Below are 16,920 nucleotides of genomic sequence, written 5' to 3'. Positions count from 1 at the left end.
TTCTCAGTTCAGTCGAAGAAAGAACAGAGATAATTTCTCCCAGGCTGAGCCTGAGAATCTTAGAGGAAAGAATGAAAACAATTACCTCTCTTTCTGTAACGATTGTTTATAGTCATGGCTCTTCACAGTGTGCTATTCATAGTCACTAACAACGTGAGATGTTTCTACTTTGAGACCAATCAAGTATCACCTCAGCAAGTCACATTATAAAAGACTCTCTACTTTCATTAAAGTTAACCTCCTAATCCACCTGAAGGCTTTCTTTCTGTTCCTGACTCAACAGCATCAAATGGTGCTTTCCTTGAGGAAAAAAAAAATGAATCAGGTCTCAGCAGAACTCCTTTAATTGTTTTTTCTACTGTGATTTTGAGACTTACAGTCCACACGAAGCTCTGCCTTGGTTGAAGCCACCCCCATGTTGTTCTCAGCGAGGCAGCGGTAGACGCCCATGTCCGTGGGCACCACAGCGGTGATGATCAGCTGGTGACACCCTTCCTGGTCCTCATTAATCATGTAATGATCGTTTTCCTCAATAGCTTTGCCATCCTTGAACCAGCGAACCGTGGGCAGGGGTTTGCCAATGACAATGCAGTCGAAGCTCACTGGGTACCCATCCTGGACCTCTTGGTTTTGGAGCTCGGTCATGAACATGGGGGCTAAAGGTGGGGTGGTTGGAGAGAAGAAAGAAAAGTTTGATTTTAGTTAAAGATATATTTTAGGCCCCTGGTGCCCAGACTTCTGGTTTCCAGTTTTTAAATTGCAGAGTAATATATTTTCTCTAGAAAAGAGTCAAGAAACTCCCTAGCACTATGAAGATACTCCATCAGCACAGCTGATACCAATACTACAGCTGCCAACTATATATTATCCCTGCTCCTATCCTTGTCAAAATGTCTTGTCTCCCTCAGAACCATTCTAAACCCTGCATAATTAATTTAAGTACCATAATCATAGTATTTACGGTCATGTTGTAGTAGGTGACCTTTCTACCATGAAAAGGGGCTTCATAGATAAGCCAATACATTGTAACCCCCTCACCAGTTTGCCTCCTCTCCCTCAAAATGAAAAATCATTTAAAAAGTCATTATTTTTTCTAAAAGTGCAAAGCTTTCATAAAAATATCTGCAACTAATTAAAAAAAAACCCAAACTTGCTCGAGAGTGAAAAAATTATATTGTGACCTGTTCCCACTGTCTTTTCCAAGGAATAGGCAAGATTTGCTTCCCCTACCTGTGTCAGAAGTCAGCAAAGGTGGTGGAGGTCTCGCTACCGGAGGTGGAAACTTCCCAAAGGTGGGAGGTGATGCCTTCCCAATGCGCAATTCGATTTTTTTCGGGCCTTGTTCCAAGATGTCGATCTCCACTGGAATTCCCAGAGCGCCAAACATCTCTCTGAACCGCGTGGCGGCTGTTTTGGCCTCAGACACGATTTCAAACTTGATGTAGATGTACTGGTCATCCTCACGGTACGTCTGGTGGTCAACCACGTCTATGTCCCCTTCATCTGCGCTGACAAAGAGCTCTTCCTCCACATCCGAGATCTCCGTGGAGATCTTGGCCCTGAAGAGTCTGTGGAGTCTCCTTCCTGCTTTTCGGAAAGCGTCGTCCAGCTCGCTGCCGGACGAGCTCTCCGTCTCGCTGTCGGTGCTCTGCTTACTCCTCTTCTCCTTAGCAAGAACCTGAGCTTCCTGAGTGCCAACCACCACCTTAGCGCTGTGTGAGACCTTGCCAAACTTATTGGATGCCTCACAGGTGTATTTACCTGCATCCTTCCTGTCCAGACCGGCGATGATCAAGGAGCAGGTGCCGTCGCTGTAGTTGTCTATGTGGTAGTAGCGGCCATCCGAGAGCTCCTTCCCGTCTTTCAGCCAGCGCACGTTCATGTCGGTTTTGCTGTGGGCCACACACTCCAGGTGCAGGGTGCTTCCAGGCTCTCCAGAGAAGTCTTTGAAGGTCTCGGTAAACACCGGGCACTCTTGTTGCTTGATCTCTTTTCTGACTTTGTAGCCTTTGAAAGCGGCTTGGATCTTCACAGCCGCCTTGTTCATGGAGGGGTCGTCTAAATCTGGCAGCTCTGGTTCAGCTGGCTGAGCAGCTGTGGTGGCCACAGTGGTCTCCACTGTGGATGTCTCCCACTGTTTCCATAGTTTTCCTGTGGAGGTGGACTGAACCTTGCTGGTAATGCTGGTGCTCTTTTTCCCAGCTTTCTTGAGGTAGTTAACTAGGGAAGGAGTCCCAGCTCTGGACTCATCATCAGAGCTTGTGAAAGAGAAATCTGCCTCTCCTGTCCTGGCCAGCTCGTCACACGTGGAGTACTCCTCTGAGTAGTAGTGAGACGTCTCTGCTTCCTCCTTCCTCAGCTTCTGAAGCTTCTCATCCTCCTCAGGCACCTCGCTGATGGAGTCCAAGGTGGGTTCCCGGCTCATACGGCGCTTCTTGGCCAGGGCTTCCCACAGGAGGTGAAGATCTCCCTCCTGGGCAGCTTCAGGGGGCAGGCTGGGCTGGATGTGTCCATCCACCTGCTCTTCAGCCCGGCTGGCAGGGGGAGCTTCCCTGGCAATCTCCTTCAGCATCGACACTGTGGGAACTGCAGGAAATGAAACAGATGAGAAGTTAAATGTCTGTGAGTTTTGAGAAAGCACATGGAAGTGTTCTACAGGAGAGTCTCAGAGGCATTTAACTAAGCATCATACTGAGGACAACATGGGAATTTACAGAATCACAGGATAGGGAAGTTTGGAAGGGACTGTTGGATATCATTTAGTCCAACCTCCCTGCTCAAGCACAGTCTCCTAGATCACATTATTCAGTGTCCAGATGGATTTTGGATATCTCCAGAGAAGGAGACTTCACACCCTCTCTGGGAAGTTGATATAATTTAATCTGGTCCAGGTGAACTTGTCCTAGCTGACCATGCTTTCAGGAGGAGGATGGACCACACCATCTTCAGGAGGTCTGTCCGACCTCAACAATCCTGTGATTCTATGTGTGCACTTAAAACATTATCAAACAGGTTTTCAAAAAATTTATTTATTCCTTGCACATTTGGACCAAATAAATCAATCTGTGCCCTTTTTAAAGTTGCACTTGATGAACTTGTTGTTAAGACTACCAGTGGAGCCTGAAAAGCCACCCAGGCTCATCCTATCTCCCAGATATACAGGGCTTCCCTGTCTGTCCTGAACAGATCTCCAGTGGCTGTGCTGGGAGCTGGGACTCCCATCTCACATGGACACACCTGCTTGGTTGCATGTGCCTAAGTCTGAAGGTGTCTGGGACACATTCAAATGCCTCTAACATGTTGCCCAGTCCATTTTGAGATGCTCCATGTTGTCTGGGACATCCACAGAACACCCTAAAGCCCTTCAAAAGGCACCAAAAACTCACATAGAGACAATAATGCCACGCCTTAAATATCTGTCTCCTGAAACTCTAATCTGAGCAACTCAAATCTATTTGGGATGCAGGAACATACAGGGCAATGCCAAACAGGAAAATAACAATTCCTTGTGGGTTGTTATCTTAGCTTGTAAAAGAAAATGAATTCCAGTCTAGCTGTGGAGATTGCCCTGGATGTCCATACCAGACCTGATTTAACACCCCAGCAATGCACACTCCATACCTTCAAGACACAGGCTGGCAACAGATTTGACTTCTGGAGAAGCCATGCAGGTGTAGCTGTCCTGATCCTCAGGTTTAAATCCACGGATAATGAGTATCTGCTTCGTTCCATCAGAGACGATCTCGTATCTCCCTCCGGCTTTTATTTGCTCTTTTCCCTTGAACCAAGTCACTTTCTCCTCAGTTTTACTTGATAATGTGCACTCCAGGCGAGCCACCCCCCCTTCTGAGACAGATCCTCCCACCAAAGGTTGGGTGATGGTTACTGGAGGCTCTGCAATTACAGAAATAAAGTGAATTAACACAAAGAACAATCATGTGGCTTTAAGGAACTCCACTCCATACAATATCCAAGCAACCCATACATCATTTACAGATTTTTCAGCTATTGTAGACAACCAAAGGAAAAAAAAAAAATTAAAAGACTGGCAGCATCCAAAGTGTACACTTCCAAAGATAATATCAAAACAACTTTCCAAGCTCTCCCAGTGCTTAAACCAGCTCCATCTAAACACATACATGCAGAAGTGGTTGCATTTTCCACATTCCTGTGTTTGTTTGCTGGTCTTCATTTACCCATCATCAGTATAAAAGAAGTTCTACAGATTTCTAGACCTTAAATGTTTCAAAGTGAAGAAATTGTGAGACAAAAAGAAACAATAAATAGAATGAAAAGAGATTATTCAAAGAGGCATTCATCTCTGCCTTGAAATAAAAAGAAAAATATAGATATATATTTATGCAATCTGAGGAAGAGTAAAAATTATCAAAAAGCATAAATAATTTAAACCAAAAAATTCTCTGCATTTTCTTTACTTTGGAAGGAGGTCTACCAACAGAATGCTGTTTGTGGAACCATGATACCTCAAAGAAAACCATATTTAAGTCAGAGATGTTGACTAGAATGTAAAAGACAGTTCTGGGTACCCAAAAGCAGCACATCCCTCAAGGTTACTTTCCTCTCTGCATGTTTCACCAGGGTGAGGGGATTGCTGCCCAAAAAGCCTGGGGTTTGTTGTTGAGAAAGTCAGCATGTGCAGAGTCATCAGGGTCCAGCACTGGCAGCTGTTATTGTTACTAAAAAAAGATATTGTGTACCTGAACCTTAAGCAAAAGAGTATTTTTTATCATTATACTAATTTTGAGGAATTTAGATGAGTGACACCAGAGAAAGAGTTGCAAGAAAAGAAAGATTGAGAGAGACTCCTCATCCTACTGAAGCTTCCAAAGTTTCACCATCAGACAGAGAAGGAACTGTGTCCCTCAGCATTATCTTTGGGAGAATTCTTGAAAAAGATGCATAAAAAACATTAAAAAGATGGGTGAAGAAGACAACATTGCTCACTCATGGTCACAGTCTTGGTTACTCCAAACACATTCTAGCATGCCCTTTTTCACTCATTCCATCCTAACTCCACCAGAAAAGACACTCATAGTGACTGCCCAACACATGGGTGCAGTGCAAGAAACCCATGGCGATGGGTCAGCACGTGGATGATGCAGTGCAGGCTGCAAGACAGCTGGATGCAGTGGAGGAAATAAAAGAACAGTGCTAAAATCACAGCAGCTTTTGTTCACAGCAGCCCAGAACGAGCTTTTTATCCCAAGCACTTCCTCCTCTTTTGTGTTGGCAGCCAAGCACTGAAAGATATTGCACTGGGAGATGCCTGGAATGGGTGAAGCAGGCATGCCATGCAAAATGTAGGGTCTGCAGGAGCTTGCAGTCCTCCCTGGAGCTGTGTCCATCCTCACCTAACCGCACCATCTGGGGGAAGTGCACCGCCTCGCTGGCCCCCGCTTTATTTACGGCCGACACGCGGAATCTGTAGGGCTCCCCCGGGCTGAGGCCATCCACAGTGAGCTCCGTGTTTTGGATGAGGCCCTCTCTGCACGACTGCCAGCCAACTCCTGGGATTTTCCTCTCCACCTTGTAGCCCAGGATGTCCCGGCCGCCGTCGCCCAGCGGCTTGTGCCAGGACAGGGTGACAGAGTGGCTGCTCTGACTTAGAACTTCTGGCTCTTCGGGTGGCTCGGGGAGGGCTGGGGGCACAACAGAGGTCCTGTGATGTATGCTGTGAGCAGTAACACTTCATCCTAAAACACCCCAGAGCCTTCTGCGAAGTGAAGAAGTCACTTCTGTCCTCCTTCTTCTCCGTGAGGACAGAAACGCAATGGACCGAGTATTCTCCTTGTTGTAAAGTTGAGTATAAAGTCATGACCATGAGTACCTGTCCTCCACTGACTTGCCCTTATCTGCCCTGATCTATGCTGAGAAACATTCATTTTCCAACTCTCAAAAAATTAACCTCTTGTATATATAATTAACCTCTTTGTCCCACCAAGCTTAGAATAAAGATAATCCTACACAGTCCATAGTATCAAGGAGTTCAACTGAAAATTCCAAGCACATTTGAGCCTTGATTGTGTTTATTTTAGGTCTGGCCTTAATTGAAATCAAGTTATTATGGGACTAAAGAATAACTCAAATATTTTAATAACGAGTCATTCCACTTCTGTGTAATTGCAGTATGTGTCACAGCATCAGGCAAAACCAGATAAATATGTGATGGGAATGATCTGGTGTCCTGCTGTCCATGATCATAGAATGGTTTGGGTTGGGACCTTGAAGATCATCTAATCCCAATCCCTAAACTCAGAACACTGGAAAATGTTCCTTGCTTACATTACACTTTGGCCTAAAAGACAGAAATAATTTTTTCAGTCTTGAGTTCAAAACATTTACGATGTAAATGACCTGCCATGACATAGCAATCCAAAGAATTAAAGGCAAATATGGACAACAGCCAGTTCTTTAACTCTGGACACCACAAGAACAACATAAAATCTTTTCTGTGTTGTCAGCCATATTTCATACAGAAAAATCTGTCAACAGGAAGAGTATTGTATTTTTATTTTGAAGTTCATTAAATGTAAGTACCCAAAATTAGAAAAAGCTGATTTAAGTCCTTTTTTTATCATTATTATTGTGGTGGAAATGACTGGAATGTGTAACAGAGATCCCTTAAGACTCAGAAATCATTAGGCAGAGATTGCCTGTAGCCATTTAAAGTATAGATGGTCCATCAGTGACTCTTTAACATCTCAGCTACAGCTAAAATACATTTAATTATCTCATAACCATCACTGGGATGGTGCTGTGTGACCACTGCTGGGTCACCCACTTGTCCCACTGTGGGAAGGAGCTAGATCCTGGGTGCTGAAATGGACACTGACGTGGCATCATCCAACCTGCTCCACGAGGGAATTAGGGAATTATCAACTTCCCTACTTAACTCTCGTGTCTCTGGAGCAGGAGGTGTGTGCTTCATGGGTGTCCCCACTTGAGGGTTTTAACATGCTGCTCATCAATCTGGAAAACTGCCCTGCACCTAAGCTGGTTAGCAGATTTCAAAGATTCCTCTGCTGTACTGGATCATTTTTTCACATGGACTCTAGCTCAGCTCCCTCCTGTGTCCACATTTCCAAGAGTGAAGTTGAACTCTGAGAATACTGATTTTTGTTAGAGTTTATGTTACATTTTACAAAAGACTGCAGCTAAAGAAAGTTGGAGAGCATCTCTACCATCACTAGCCTGATACATTTTTCTTCTGATGAGGTGGATCTGGTCAAAGAACAAGTTGCCAGTAGAATCTTCTCAGACTAAGAACACTATTTTGGTACATGTGAGGCAAAGTGGAAAGAATCAGCACGAAGACTAGGAAATTCAGTGTTGTAGCTCAATAAAAAAGTTTGAGAATTTGAGTGGCCATGGGCTGGAACAACACACACTTACCAATCACAGAAAGCTTGGCTGATGAAATGGCCTCCCTGGAAGCAAAGGTCACCTCTCCAGAATGACGCAGTTGGGCTTTTTTCAGAATAAGTTTGTATTTGTTTCCATCTGCTTGCACCTCCCAGTCCTCACCCGGCTGGATCTCTGTGTCATTGCTGTACCAGGCCACTTCACTAACTGGCACAGCTTCACTCAGGACACAGCTAAATGTTGCTTTTTCCCCCAGAGACACTTCCACATCCGTGAGGGGCTGCAAGAACTGCAGGCGCCACCCTGTAGATTAAAATCAGTGATCAAGTCCTCAGTTCCAGAAACAACCAGGAGATTTTGTGAATATTTGTGCTGAAGCTCTGAACACCCAGGCCTTGGAGAGCAAGGAGGTCATTAAAAGGTTTATGTGTATTGCCAGAACAGAAGGTTTAGAATCACAGAATGGTTTGGTTTGGACTTTAAAGCCCATCTTGTATGCCTTCCACCAGACCAGGTTGCTCCAAACCCCATCTAATCCATAAGTGTAGACTGATCTCTGCTTTTGTCCTCTTATTTTCTTACACAGAAAGAGTTTCTGGTCCCCACTGGGGTCTCCTGTAATACCATAAAGTAAAAGGATACATAGATAATGTTGTTGCTGATAAAACCCCCCTCTCTGAAGCCCTGAAGTGCCTATAAACACAACCAAACTCATCAGAATCATGAGAGCTCTGAGACAATCATTTGCTGGTAATTCAGTGCCAACTGGTCCTGCTTATAAACCATCTCACGTCCTACAGAGCAAGAAAACAAGGAAATTGTAAAGCATCATCCATTTAGGGGTGAGGGAATTGCATTTTTCTTCAGATTTTTGTTTTTCAGGGAAAACAAAATGCTTTGGGATGACCTAATTTGTACATGAAGGGAGCCAACAAGAAAGATGGAGAGGGACTTTTTGCAAGAGCGTGGAGTGACAGGACAAGGGGGAATGGATTCAGATGGACAGAGAATAGGTTTACATGAGATATTAGGAAGAAATTCTTTGCTGTGAGTGTGGTGAGGCCCTGGTACAGGGTACTCAGAGAAGCTGTAGCTGCCCCTGGAGCCCTGGAAATGCCAAAGGCCAGGTTGGATGGGCTTGGAGCAGCCTGAAATAGTGGGAGGTGTCCCTGCCATGGCAGGGGGTGGCACTGGATGATCTTTAAGGTTCCCTCCAACCCAATCCACTCTGTGATTCTTTGAGTTCATGTTGGGTTTGATGATCTCAGAGATCTTTCCAACCTGAATGATTCTATGATTTATTGTGTGGGAAGAACATTTAGATAAGAGACAAACAACAGATGCAACATTTCCTTGCCGCTACTCATCATATTTCCCTGGTTTCTTTCCCCCTTTCCAACCAGAAATTGAAGATTTTCCCTGCCCAAGCACCCGAGTTACCTTTCACTGTGAGGAAGGCTGAGGTCACAGCATCACTGCACATGAAAGTCACCCTGCAGCTGTCCTGGGGAGTTAAATTCTTCAGCAGCAGGATATGCCTGAGTCCATTTTCAAAGTAAACCATCTCAGTGTTTTCTGTGGTTTTGGCAGGTTCATCGTCAATCAGCCAGTTGTAATTGTAGGTCTCAGGCTTGGAGAGGTAACACTCAAACAGGGCTTCCCCTCCTTCCACAGCCTCCACGTTCTCCAAGCCCTGGACAATGCTGTTCTTGGCTAGAAAAGAAGGACAATTAACAGTATTAATTGTTTGGCCCTATATCTCTGAATATTAGCAAGCCTCAGAGCACTGGATGATTCCCATTGCTGCAAAGCTGGTGGAAAAATGTGGATGTGATAAACTGTGCTTGTAGGTTTAATTGTTGATTGCAATCCGTGCTCAAAGTATAACAATAAAAAGATTTAAAGACAGTTTAAAAGTAATGATAAACCTCTAGACCCTCCAGCATTTCATCTAGAGCCTCTTGTATATCATTTAGATTTCTCCAAAAACCTGGTTTTTATAAATAAAGAAAAAACTGGACATATTTGTATGAATCAGGCCAATAGTCAATAGGAAGGCATAGCTCAGGAAGATGAAGTGCAATCAAATTCTTTTTGTCCTATGACAGTTTCCCAAAGATTTCCCAGACAGCACATTATCATCATGATGGGGGAGATGTGAATCCACTGACAGCTCGTGATAAAATCTCATTACTTTTCTTGCAAAGCAAATGTAAGAGAATGTTATGGCTGGCAAAACCATAGTGACAGTTATCCGAGATAATTCTGCCTCTAGGAAACACACAAAGTCAAAATCTCTATCAAGATTACTTTGAATGGTAAATTTCTGAATTATTGTAAAAGCTCTGTGACACTGAGGTTCATTTTCCCATGCTGTGTGGTGAGCTGTGGGGTCAGAAACATGCACAAACCTCCACACTCCAGCCATGCATCAACTGACACCTGGACAGGAACAATTAGCTCGATGCCAAATTAAATGTGGGCTGGTGCATGTGGGTATAATTCATGTTGCTACAGGGAAAAATGACATGCACAAGGGTGGGGACACACAGTTGAGTAAATACAGTTTACACAAATGCCATAAAATGGCCAGCATGATTTGTGTTATAAACCAAGACCCCGAGACATCCCTGTTTAGATCTCTACAGATCATTTGGAACCATGCCCAGCAAAAAAAAATAGTAAAAATGTTAAAAACCTCCAAACTGAGGCATTTATTTAATGGTAAAAACAAACAAACATACCCAAAAACCATAAGTGACCAGATATTTATTAACTTATTACTAATTACAAGGTGCCCAGAGATGTTGTGTGTGGACTCCCCATCCCTGGAAGTGTCCAAGGTCAGGTTGGATGGGGCTTGGAGCAACCTGGGACAGTGGAAGGTGTCCCTGCCCATGGCAGGGGGTTTGGAACTAAATGACCTTTAAGGTCTTTTCCAACCCAAACTATTCTGGGCTTCTATAATACTAAAAATATTCTGTATTTTATAAGATTCATACTTATGGAGAACAATGAGGGGGTTGCAGACTCTTCTTGGAGAATGTGTAATTTTTGTTAGAACAATTCAAATTGTTTATCTGTGTATTTTGGAAGCTTTAGGTTTCCCTAATTATGGGAAGCAGCCAATTGCTAACCCTACCTCCTCTGGGATGCCTTTAGATTATGTTCATTAAAATATTTTTTAATCCCTACAATGGAAAGTGCTTATCAATGTAGAAAACATTTTAATAAATAACACCCTGTTCTTCTGCACTGACAACCAACTGCAGTTAAGCAATAAGGCAAAATAGCCAATATTCAGAAATCAGAACCTGCTGTTGCTGATCACTCCAATTCACTTGGTAACCAAACCCACAAATTCCATACACAGTAGGAAAAAAAATTTCATGTAAAATCCTAACTTTTTGTTAATTTTTGTATATATTGTTCTTCAGGGTCTCCACAACTGTGAGTGCTGAGTGAGGAGGTAATTCCTGAGGGATCACTGAAATAGGTAAATTACCAAACTCCTTTAGTCAGCAAAATAAAATTGAATTCCATGCTATCCATTAGTTACTGGTTTTATGTAAAAAGTGCTCTTTAACAGCAAAACAGTATTTGTACTATTGCTTTGGACCAACAATACACCTGTGATTTTACAATTCAGCAGGACACATCCCACCACACTCACACTCCAGCTCACTGCAGAAGAGGTGGAGTGGCTAAGTGGTGCAATGAATGAGTGTTAATTAGAAATAAAATCACCCTGCAGTTTCATATTCAGCTCACCTTACCCTCAGCTATTTTTATCCTCATTTTCAGTACTGGAGTGAGCACCAAGAGCAAGTTTCTGATGTGTCCCTTATTGCAAAGCCTCGCCATGATTTTTTCTACCTCATTTATTTGGAACCCATGGTAGTCTTCCTCTCTGGCTGGAAGACCTCACCTTGAACATCAAGTGTAGCCATCACTTTAATGCCTTCAGCTTCACAAGAATAGATTCCAGTGTCTTCTGGGACCGTGGGGTTAATTTTTAGCATGCTCACATTCCAGTCCTGATCGATAATCACTCGCTGCCCATCTGCATGTATTTCCTGATCATTTTTCTTCCAGATGGCGTGCACTGGCCTAGAATATTGGCATATGAACTCTGCCGGGCCATCTTCATCAACAGTTATGTCCTGCATGGGACTGACCACTTCAATGGTGGGATCTGTTAACCAACACGTCAGGAAGGACATGCATTAGTGGATCCCCATGGAAACCACCCCTTGGAGGGTTTTTGCCAAGCACAGAGCCCGTGGGGAGCAAGCAGAGTGGCGCTGCAAGCAGGGGGATTAGCAGTTTAGTCTGTGCCTGTGTCAGCATCAAGCAGGATGGAAGCCAGACGGGTGCATTAGAACATGACCATGGGAAATGGGCCACCAGGAATTAGGGCTTGTGCTGGAACAGTCCTGAGTTTGGACTGCTTCTCCAATTTGGTGTTTCTCCCAGTGTTTCTGAGATCTTCCAGGCTGGGAAGCACTGGATGTGAAACACTTCTGCTTCCCACATGTGGAGCAGAACTGTGATGCAGGGAGTGGTTCCCTGCAACTCTCAACCTCACAGAGCAATAGGAAAATACCACAAACCCAGTGGAAGCTCCTTGTGTGACTAAAATATAACTACTCATCAGAAAGAAACATAGCCCTCAAATGTAGACACTCATTCCTGTCCTGGGGTGCTCTTGGCTGTCAGAAATCACGTGAGGAGCAAATATCCAGGACAACTGTGTCAAAAAAAGGGCATTCCACAGGAGGAGATTAATATTGTTTTGATTTTTTGTGTGTTTCTCTGCAGCAGACACATTATTTGGAGAAAAACAATAGAATTTCCTTTACAGTATTTCATCTAGACATCACTGAGAGATCATAAACCACTGACATCTCGGACTGAGAGCCCATAAAATGCTAAGAGCAGCTGGATATGCAGCTCCTCTAAAGTGGTGAGATCCATGAGACTGCTCATAAACACTTTGAAAACACAAGTTCTTCTTGTGAGGCAGCTGCAAGGCACAGTAGATATATCTGACCTAAAACACTGTGAGTTCCCAAAGCAGCCAAGGGTCTCTCCTGAGTTGTCAGACTGGATCATCCATCTACAATGCAATATGCAGGTCAAAAGGAAAAATCTCAATGCAGTCTGAAAATGGAAGTCTCTCTGAAACATCATTCTTAGCAGAATTATGTCAGCTTAAAGAAATAAATATATATGATAGGGCTGCAAATGGACATAAAAAGATGATAATCAGAGAAAGTTGGGGTATCAGGAGCTTGACATAATGATCCTTGAAGACCCTTCCAGCTCAGGACGTTCTGTGATTCTATCATGTCCTTATTCTTCAAATAGTTGCTCTGCTCACAAGCCAGCTGGGATAACCCAACAGGATCTCTGTCTGGAGTGCTCCTCTTGAAACTGCTGCAGCAGGCTGAGGCTTTGGGATGCCCCTGGCAGACCTTGGGGAGCAAAGAGAGCTTTGCAAACACCGTTTGTAGACTTTCTGCAGGGCTTGATCCCATTCACTAAGGTTCCCTCTGCCACTCCGAGTGTCTGCCACGTGTGGTTATGGAGAGGAGGCTCAGTGGAAGATCCTGGAGATGTTTTGGTGACTGAAGAAACAAGCAGGTGTCTGGGGAGCACAACCACATCCCCTTCCATAAGATGCAGAAATGTGTTTCTCACAGCAAATATCACCTGTGGTACTGGAGAAGGTCCTGGTCCCACTGTCCCCTCACTGTTGGCCAGGGCAAGGACTTTGGTGGCCCCGTTCACCTGTGGAGCTCTTTGGGACTGAGGAGCCAACGTGTGCCCTGGAACCTGCAATTCTCACGTGCCCAGAGGAGCTAGAAAACAGCAGCAGCTCCTTCACCCTTCTCCATCCTCCCCCCGTCATCTGTGAACCATCACTGCAGGTCATGGGATGCATGAATTGTTGGGCAATGATGTTGTAGACTCCCAGCATGGAAAGCTGAGATCTCACTTGTTACAGAATAAATCAAATTACCAACATGCTTTAAACCAGGAGAACGAGGCACAAGGAACAAGTCAGCTTGCTCCTTGATGAAGAGCAAGCCATGGATGGCTTGATAGACTGAAATATATTTCAAACAAAGATTTATACTTCAATTTGTGGACAAAATGAAGTGTACAAAATTGTCAACACAAGAATGGTTGGAATTTTAAAAGTGTTTCACTTTTCTGTGAAATCAAGTGTTACTGAGCACAGTGCAACTGGGGTTATCCCAATCCAGTTATAAAATACTGCTAGCGTGATTCAGGTTTGCAATTCAGCAATCTTGGCTTCATGGAAGTACAAAATATTCACATACACGTGTGTAGCTGCACGAGCTATGGGGTTGGACTGGATGATCTCCAGACATTTCTTCCAAAATCAATTATGCTGTGATTCCATGAAATGGAAATATCTCAGGAGCCCAATAATTCACTGAGCAGAATACCTAACAATGCATTTATTTTTAATTTATGTTCTAGGCACACTGGAAACTTTTTTGCCTGGAGAGCTCAGAACCAGGTTCTGTCTCTGAAAATGGGTGCAAACTGACACAGGACTTGTGGGGTCTGTACACTGTGCTGTCAGTACATCATTCTATAGCATGAAGAAGTAATTTCATATTTAATCTCTGCAGAGAACCAGATTTCTTGAATGTACAAGGGACACATAATGCAGAGAAGGAGATATCAACCACTGATTACAATTCCATGTTGTGTATCATTCCTGTTATGGCCCAGTTATAGCACGGGCGTAGATTTGCATAAAGATATTTTAACCCTTTATATCTCTGTATATATCCATTTTCCAAGCAGGGAATAAGCCTTAACTTTGCCTGAAAAACAACAGATTTTCCCCACAGCTATAAAAGGAGTGGGTGGGAAGGAGCTTGCTTTATCAAGTCTGGAGCTCAGTGTTATTTTCAGCTTTTGGCTACCCTTACCAAATGGGAAAAATATTTATTCAACAGACCAGAAAGATTTGCCAGTGCAGCGATGAGCTTTTAAAAACAAGGCACATTTTGTCTCTGTGTTACTGGAATGTCACACACCCATTGGTTTCCAGGAACAGCCCAAAATCCTGTCCTGGGAACATGCTGAGCTCAGCACCAGTAGACCAGCTGTGAACCAGCACAGTGGGAAATTTGGAATTACCACCCCCACAAGATTTTGTGGTATTATGAAAAAAAAAAAAAAAAAGCTGAAGTGGGGACATAAAGTCAGGTGCTACCACAGATGTTTATGTTCATCTCTTCTTTGATGTAGGTGAAAGCAGCAGGCCTGACCCTGCAACCCTCCCTCACCTATAAAATCCAAAAGAACCTGAGGGTGAGGGGAAAAAAAAAAGAAAAAATCAGTGTGGTACAATCAGTTCTTGTACCCAGAAGAATTCTGGGGTGACTTGCAGAGTGGGAGGGTTGCAGGGCACAGGAGGACCATGAAGGGATTTAGTAAGGGTAGCCTGGCAGGCAGAAGCACCAGCACATGGAGCAAGTCCAGAGGTGGCCACGTGTTTCTTGCTAACGGGGAAATACCTTTGACTAATAATTTAGCTGAGGATATAAGGGACCCAGCTCTGAAGGTGACAGTGCCCGAGTCGTGGCACGCCACGTCATTTAGGGTTAGAGTGTGGATCCTGCCGTCCTGCTCAGAGATTTCAGTCACCAGGTTGTTGTGGAGGGGGGTCCCATCCAGCCACCACTGCACGTTCTTCACGCCCGGGTGCGAGAGCTCGCAGGTGAAGGTGGCTGACTCGCCCACAAAGACGTCTGTGCTCCTTAAACCAGACACTATCACGGCTGCTTCTTCTGCCGACAGAGCAAGAGAAGGTGCCAAAGGAAAACAAAAACAAACGCGCACGACTCGCTCCCTGCAGAGCTAACCCAAGCAGAGTTAAACGTGTAGGGCTTTTCCAAGGGAAAAAAAGAACTAAAATTGTCTTTGAGAGGGTTAGAAACCACCTTCCATCCCTCCAGAAGCTTGTAGGAGCAGTGTGTGTGTCTGCAAACATAATTTGACTGGGAGGAAACTCCACTCCTTGCCCTGGTCATGCCTGACCCTCCTGTGTTTTGCAACCATCTGCAGAAATTGTGTGAGGCAGGGAGGTACTAAAAGGTTTAAGTGTTCACTTGGGTGCTTTGAAGGAATAATAAGATTATCAACAATGATAGAAGCTGCAATCAGTTGTAACAAGAATTTCAGTATTTTTATGACCACTGCTCCAAGTTTTTCAGCAGTACCACCATGTGTTCTGAGACACAGTATGGTCAGTACTTTAAACTAGCTTAACTTAAAAAGATGAGTCAAACCTCAGCCTGGAGGTGAGTGTTTATACCTTCACTGGAATCAGGAAAGAAAGGGATGGACTTTCTGCTGTTTGGCCAGTTACTGCCAAAGATTTTGGAGCAAGAATTCCAGGCAGAAAACCAGAGCATTTCCAGCATGTTCCACCACCTTACCTTGCACATACACAGACCCTGTGGTGATCTCGTATCCAGTGCTGCAGGTATAATCCCCACAGTCATCAGGTTCTACACCACGGATGATCAGCTCAGCCACGCTGCCCTTCAGCTTCACCTCGTACTTGTCACTGGGCTGAATGACCACCCCTCCTTTCCTCCACTCAACGGGAGCGTCCGGCTTGGAGATCTCACAGTGCAAAACTGCCGTTCCCCCTTCTTCAGCCTCTACGTTTTTCAGCTCTTTGTTAAATAGCACTGGCAGTACTGCGGTGGAGAAGCAACTGCATCAGTGACAGCACTCAGAGGTGGGAAACCTGCTTGCGACTTCTGCAGCTGGGCTGCTCCCCTCTTTCTGGACCACGGTTTTGCTTGCTGGCCACTCATGGAATCAGTTGATGATGCTGTAAAGGTGTCCAGTGCTGCTCTGGGCCTCTAAAGGTGTTGACGTGGCCATACTCACCATTCCCAGTGGAAGCACACACAGCACAACACCACCAGTCACAACACTGAGTCAGAACACTTTAGGTTGGAAAAGACCTTTAAGATCCAGCCATAAACCCAGCACAGCCAAATCCACCACTCAGCTACATCCACCCAAGTGTCACATCTACACATCTTTTAAATATCTCCAGGGATGGTGACTCCACTGCTTCTCAGGGCAGTCTGTGACAATGCTTGGCCACCCTTTCAGCCAAGAATTATTTCTTAATACCAAATCTAAACCCACCCTGGTGCAACTTGAGGCCATTTCCTCTCATGCTATTGCTTGTCACTTATGAAATAGACCAACCTTTACCTCACCACAACCTCCTGCTGGTTGTTGCAGAGAGTGATAACATCTCCCCCAAGCCTCCTTTTCTCTAGGTTAAAAAACCCCAGATCCCTCAGAGAACATGAGATTTTGAGTGTTTAACCTCTGAAATCACATGCTCTGAGCAGGCGTTTGTTACGGTGACTAAGCCCACAATCTGCAAGTGTGATCTTATCTAAAAGATATGGCATTCTTAGCACAAAATGAATAAAACTGTAAAACCCCAAATTCATA

The 16,920-nt window shown here is 44.3% G+C and overlaps 1 protein-coding gene across 1 annotated transcript in view; it reads right to left on the bottom strand.

Annotated features, from left to right (window-relative positions):
• OBSCN (obscurin, cytoskeletal calmodulin and titin-interacting RhoGEF) overlaps positions 1 to 16,920 on the bottom strand; it is a 181,967-nt gene that overhangs the window by 66,783 nt on the left and 98,264 nt on the right. The window contains exons 57-65 of the mRNA XM_039726425.1: positions 15,873 to 16,139; positions 14,949 to 15,221; positions 11,312 to 11,578; positions 8,824 to 9,096; positions 7,414 to 7,686; positions 5,373 to 5,660; positions 3,622 to 3,894; positions 1,231 to 2,586; positions 378 to 656 (exon numbers count right to left, since the gene is read on the bottom strand). Coding sequence (XP_039582359.1) covers positions 378 to 656; positions 1,231 to 2,586; positions 3,622 to 3,894; positions 5,373 to 5,660; positions 7,414 to 7,686; positions 8,824 to 9,096; positions 11,312 to 11,578; positions 14,949 to 15,221; positions 15,873 to 16,139 — 3,549 coding nt within the window. The remainder of the gene's footprint in view (positions 1 to 377; positions 657 to 1,230; positions 2,587 to 3,621; positions 3,895 to 5,372; positions 5,661 to 7,413; positions 7,687 to 8,823; positions 9,097 to 11,311; positions 11,579 to 14,948; positions 15,222 to 15,872; positions 16,140 to 16,920) is intronic.

The sequence above is a fragment of the Passer montanus genome, unplaced genomic scaffold, assembly GCF_014805655.1.
Source record: "Passer montanus isolate IOZ18808 unplaced genomic scaffold, ASM1480565v1 scaffold59, whole genome shotgun sequence".
Classification (NCBI taxonomy): domain Eukaryota; kingdom Metazoa; phylum Chordata; class Aves; order Passeriformes; family Passeridae; genus Passer; species Passer montanus.
The sequence above is the reverse complement of the archived record's forward strand: the minus strand, read 5'-3'. Positions and strand labels throughout refer to the sequence as shown.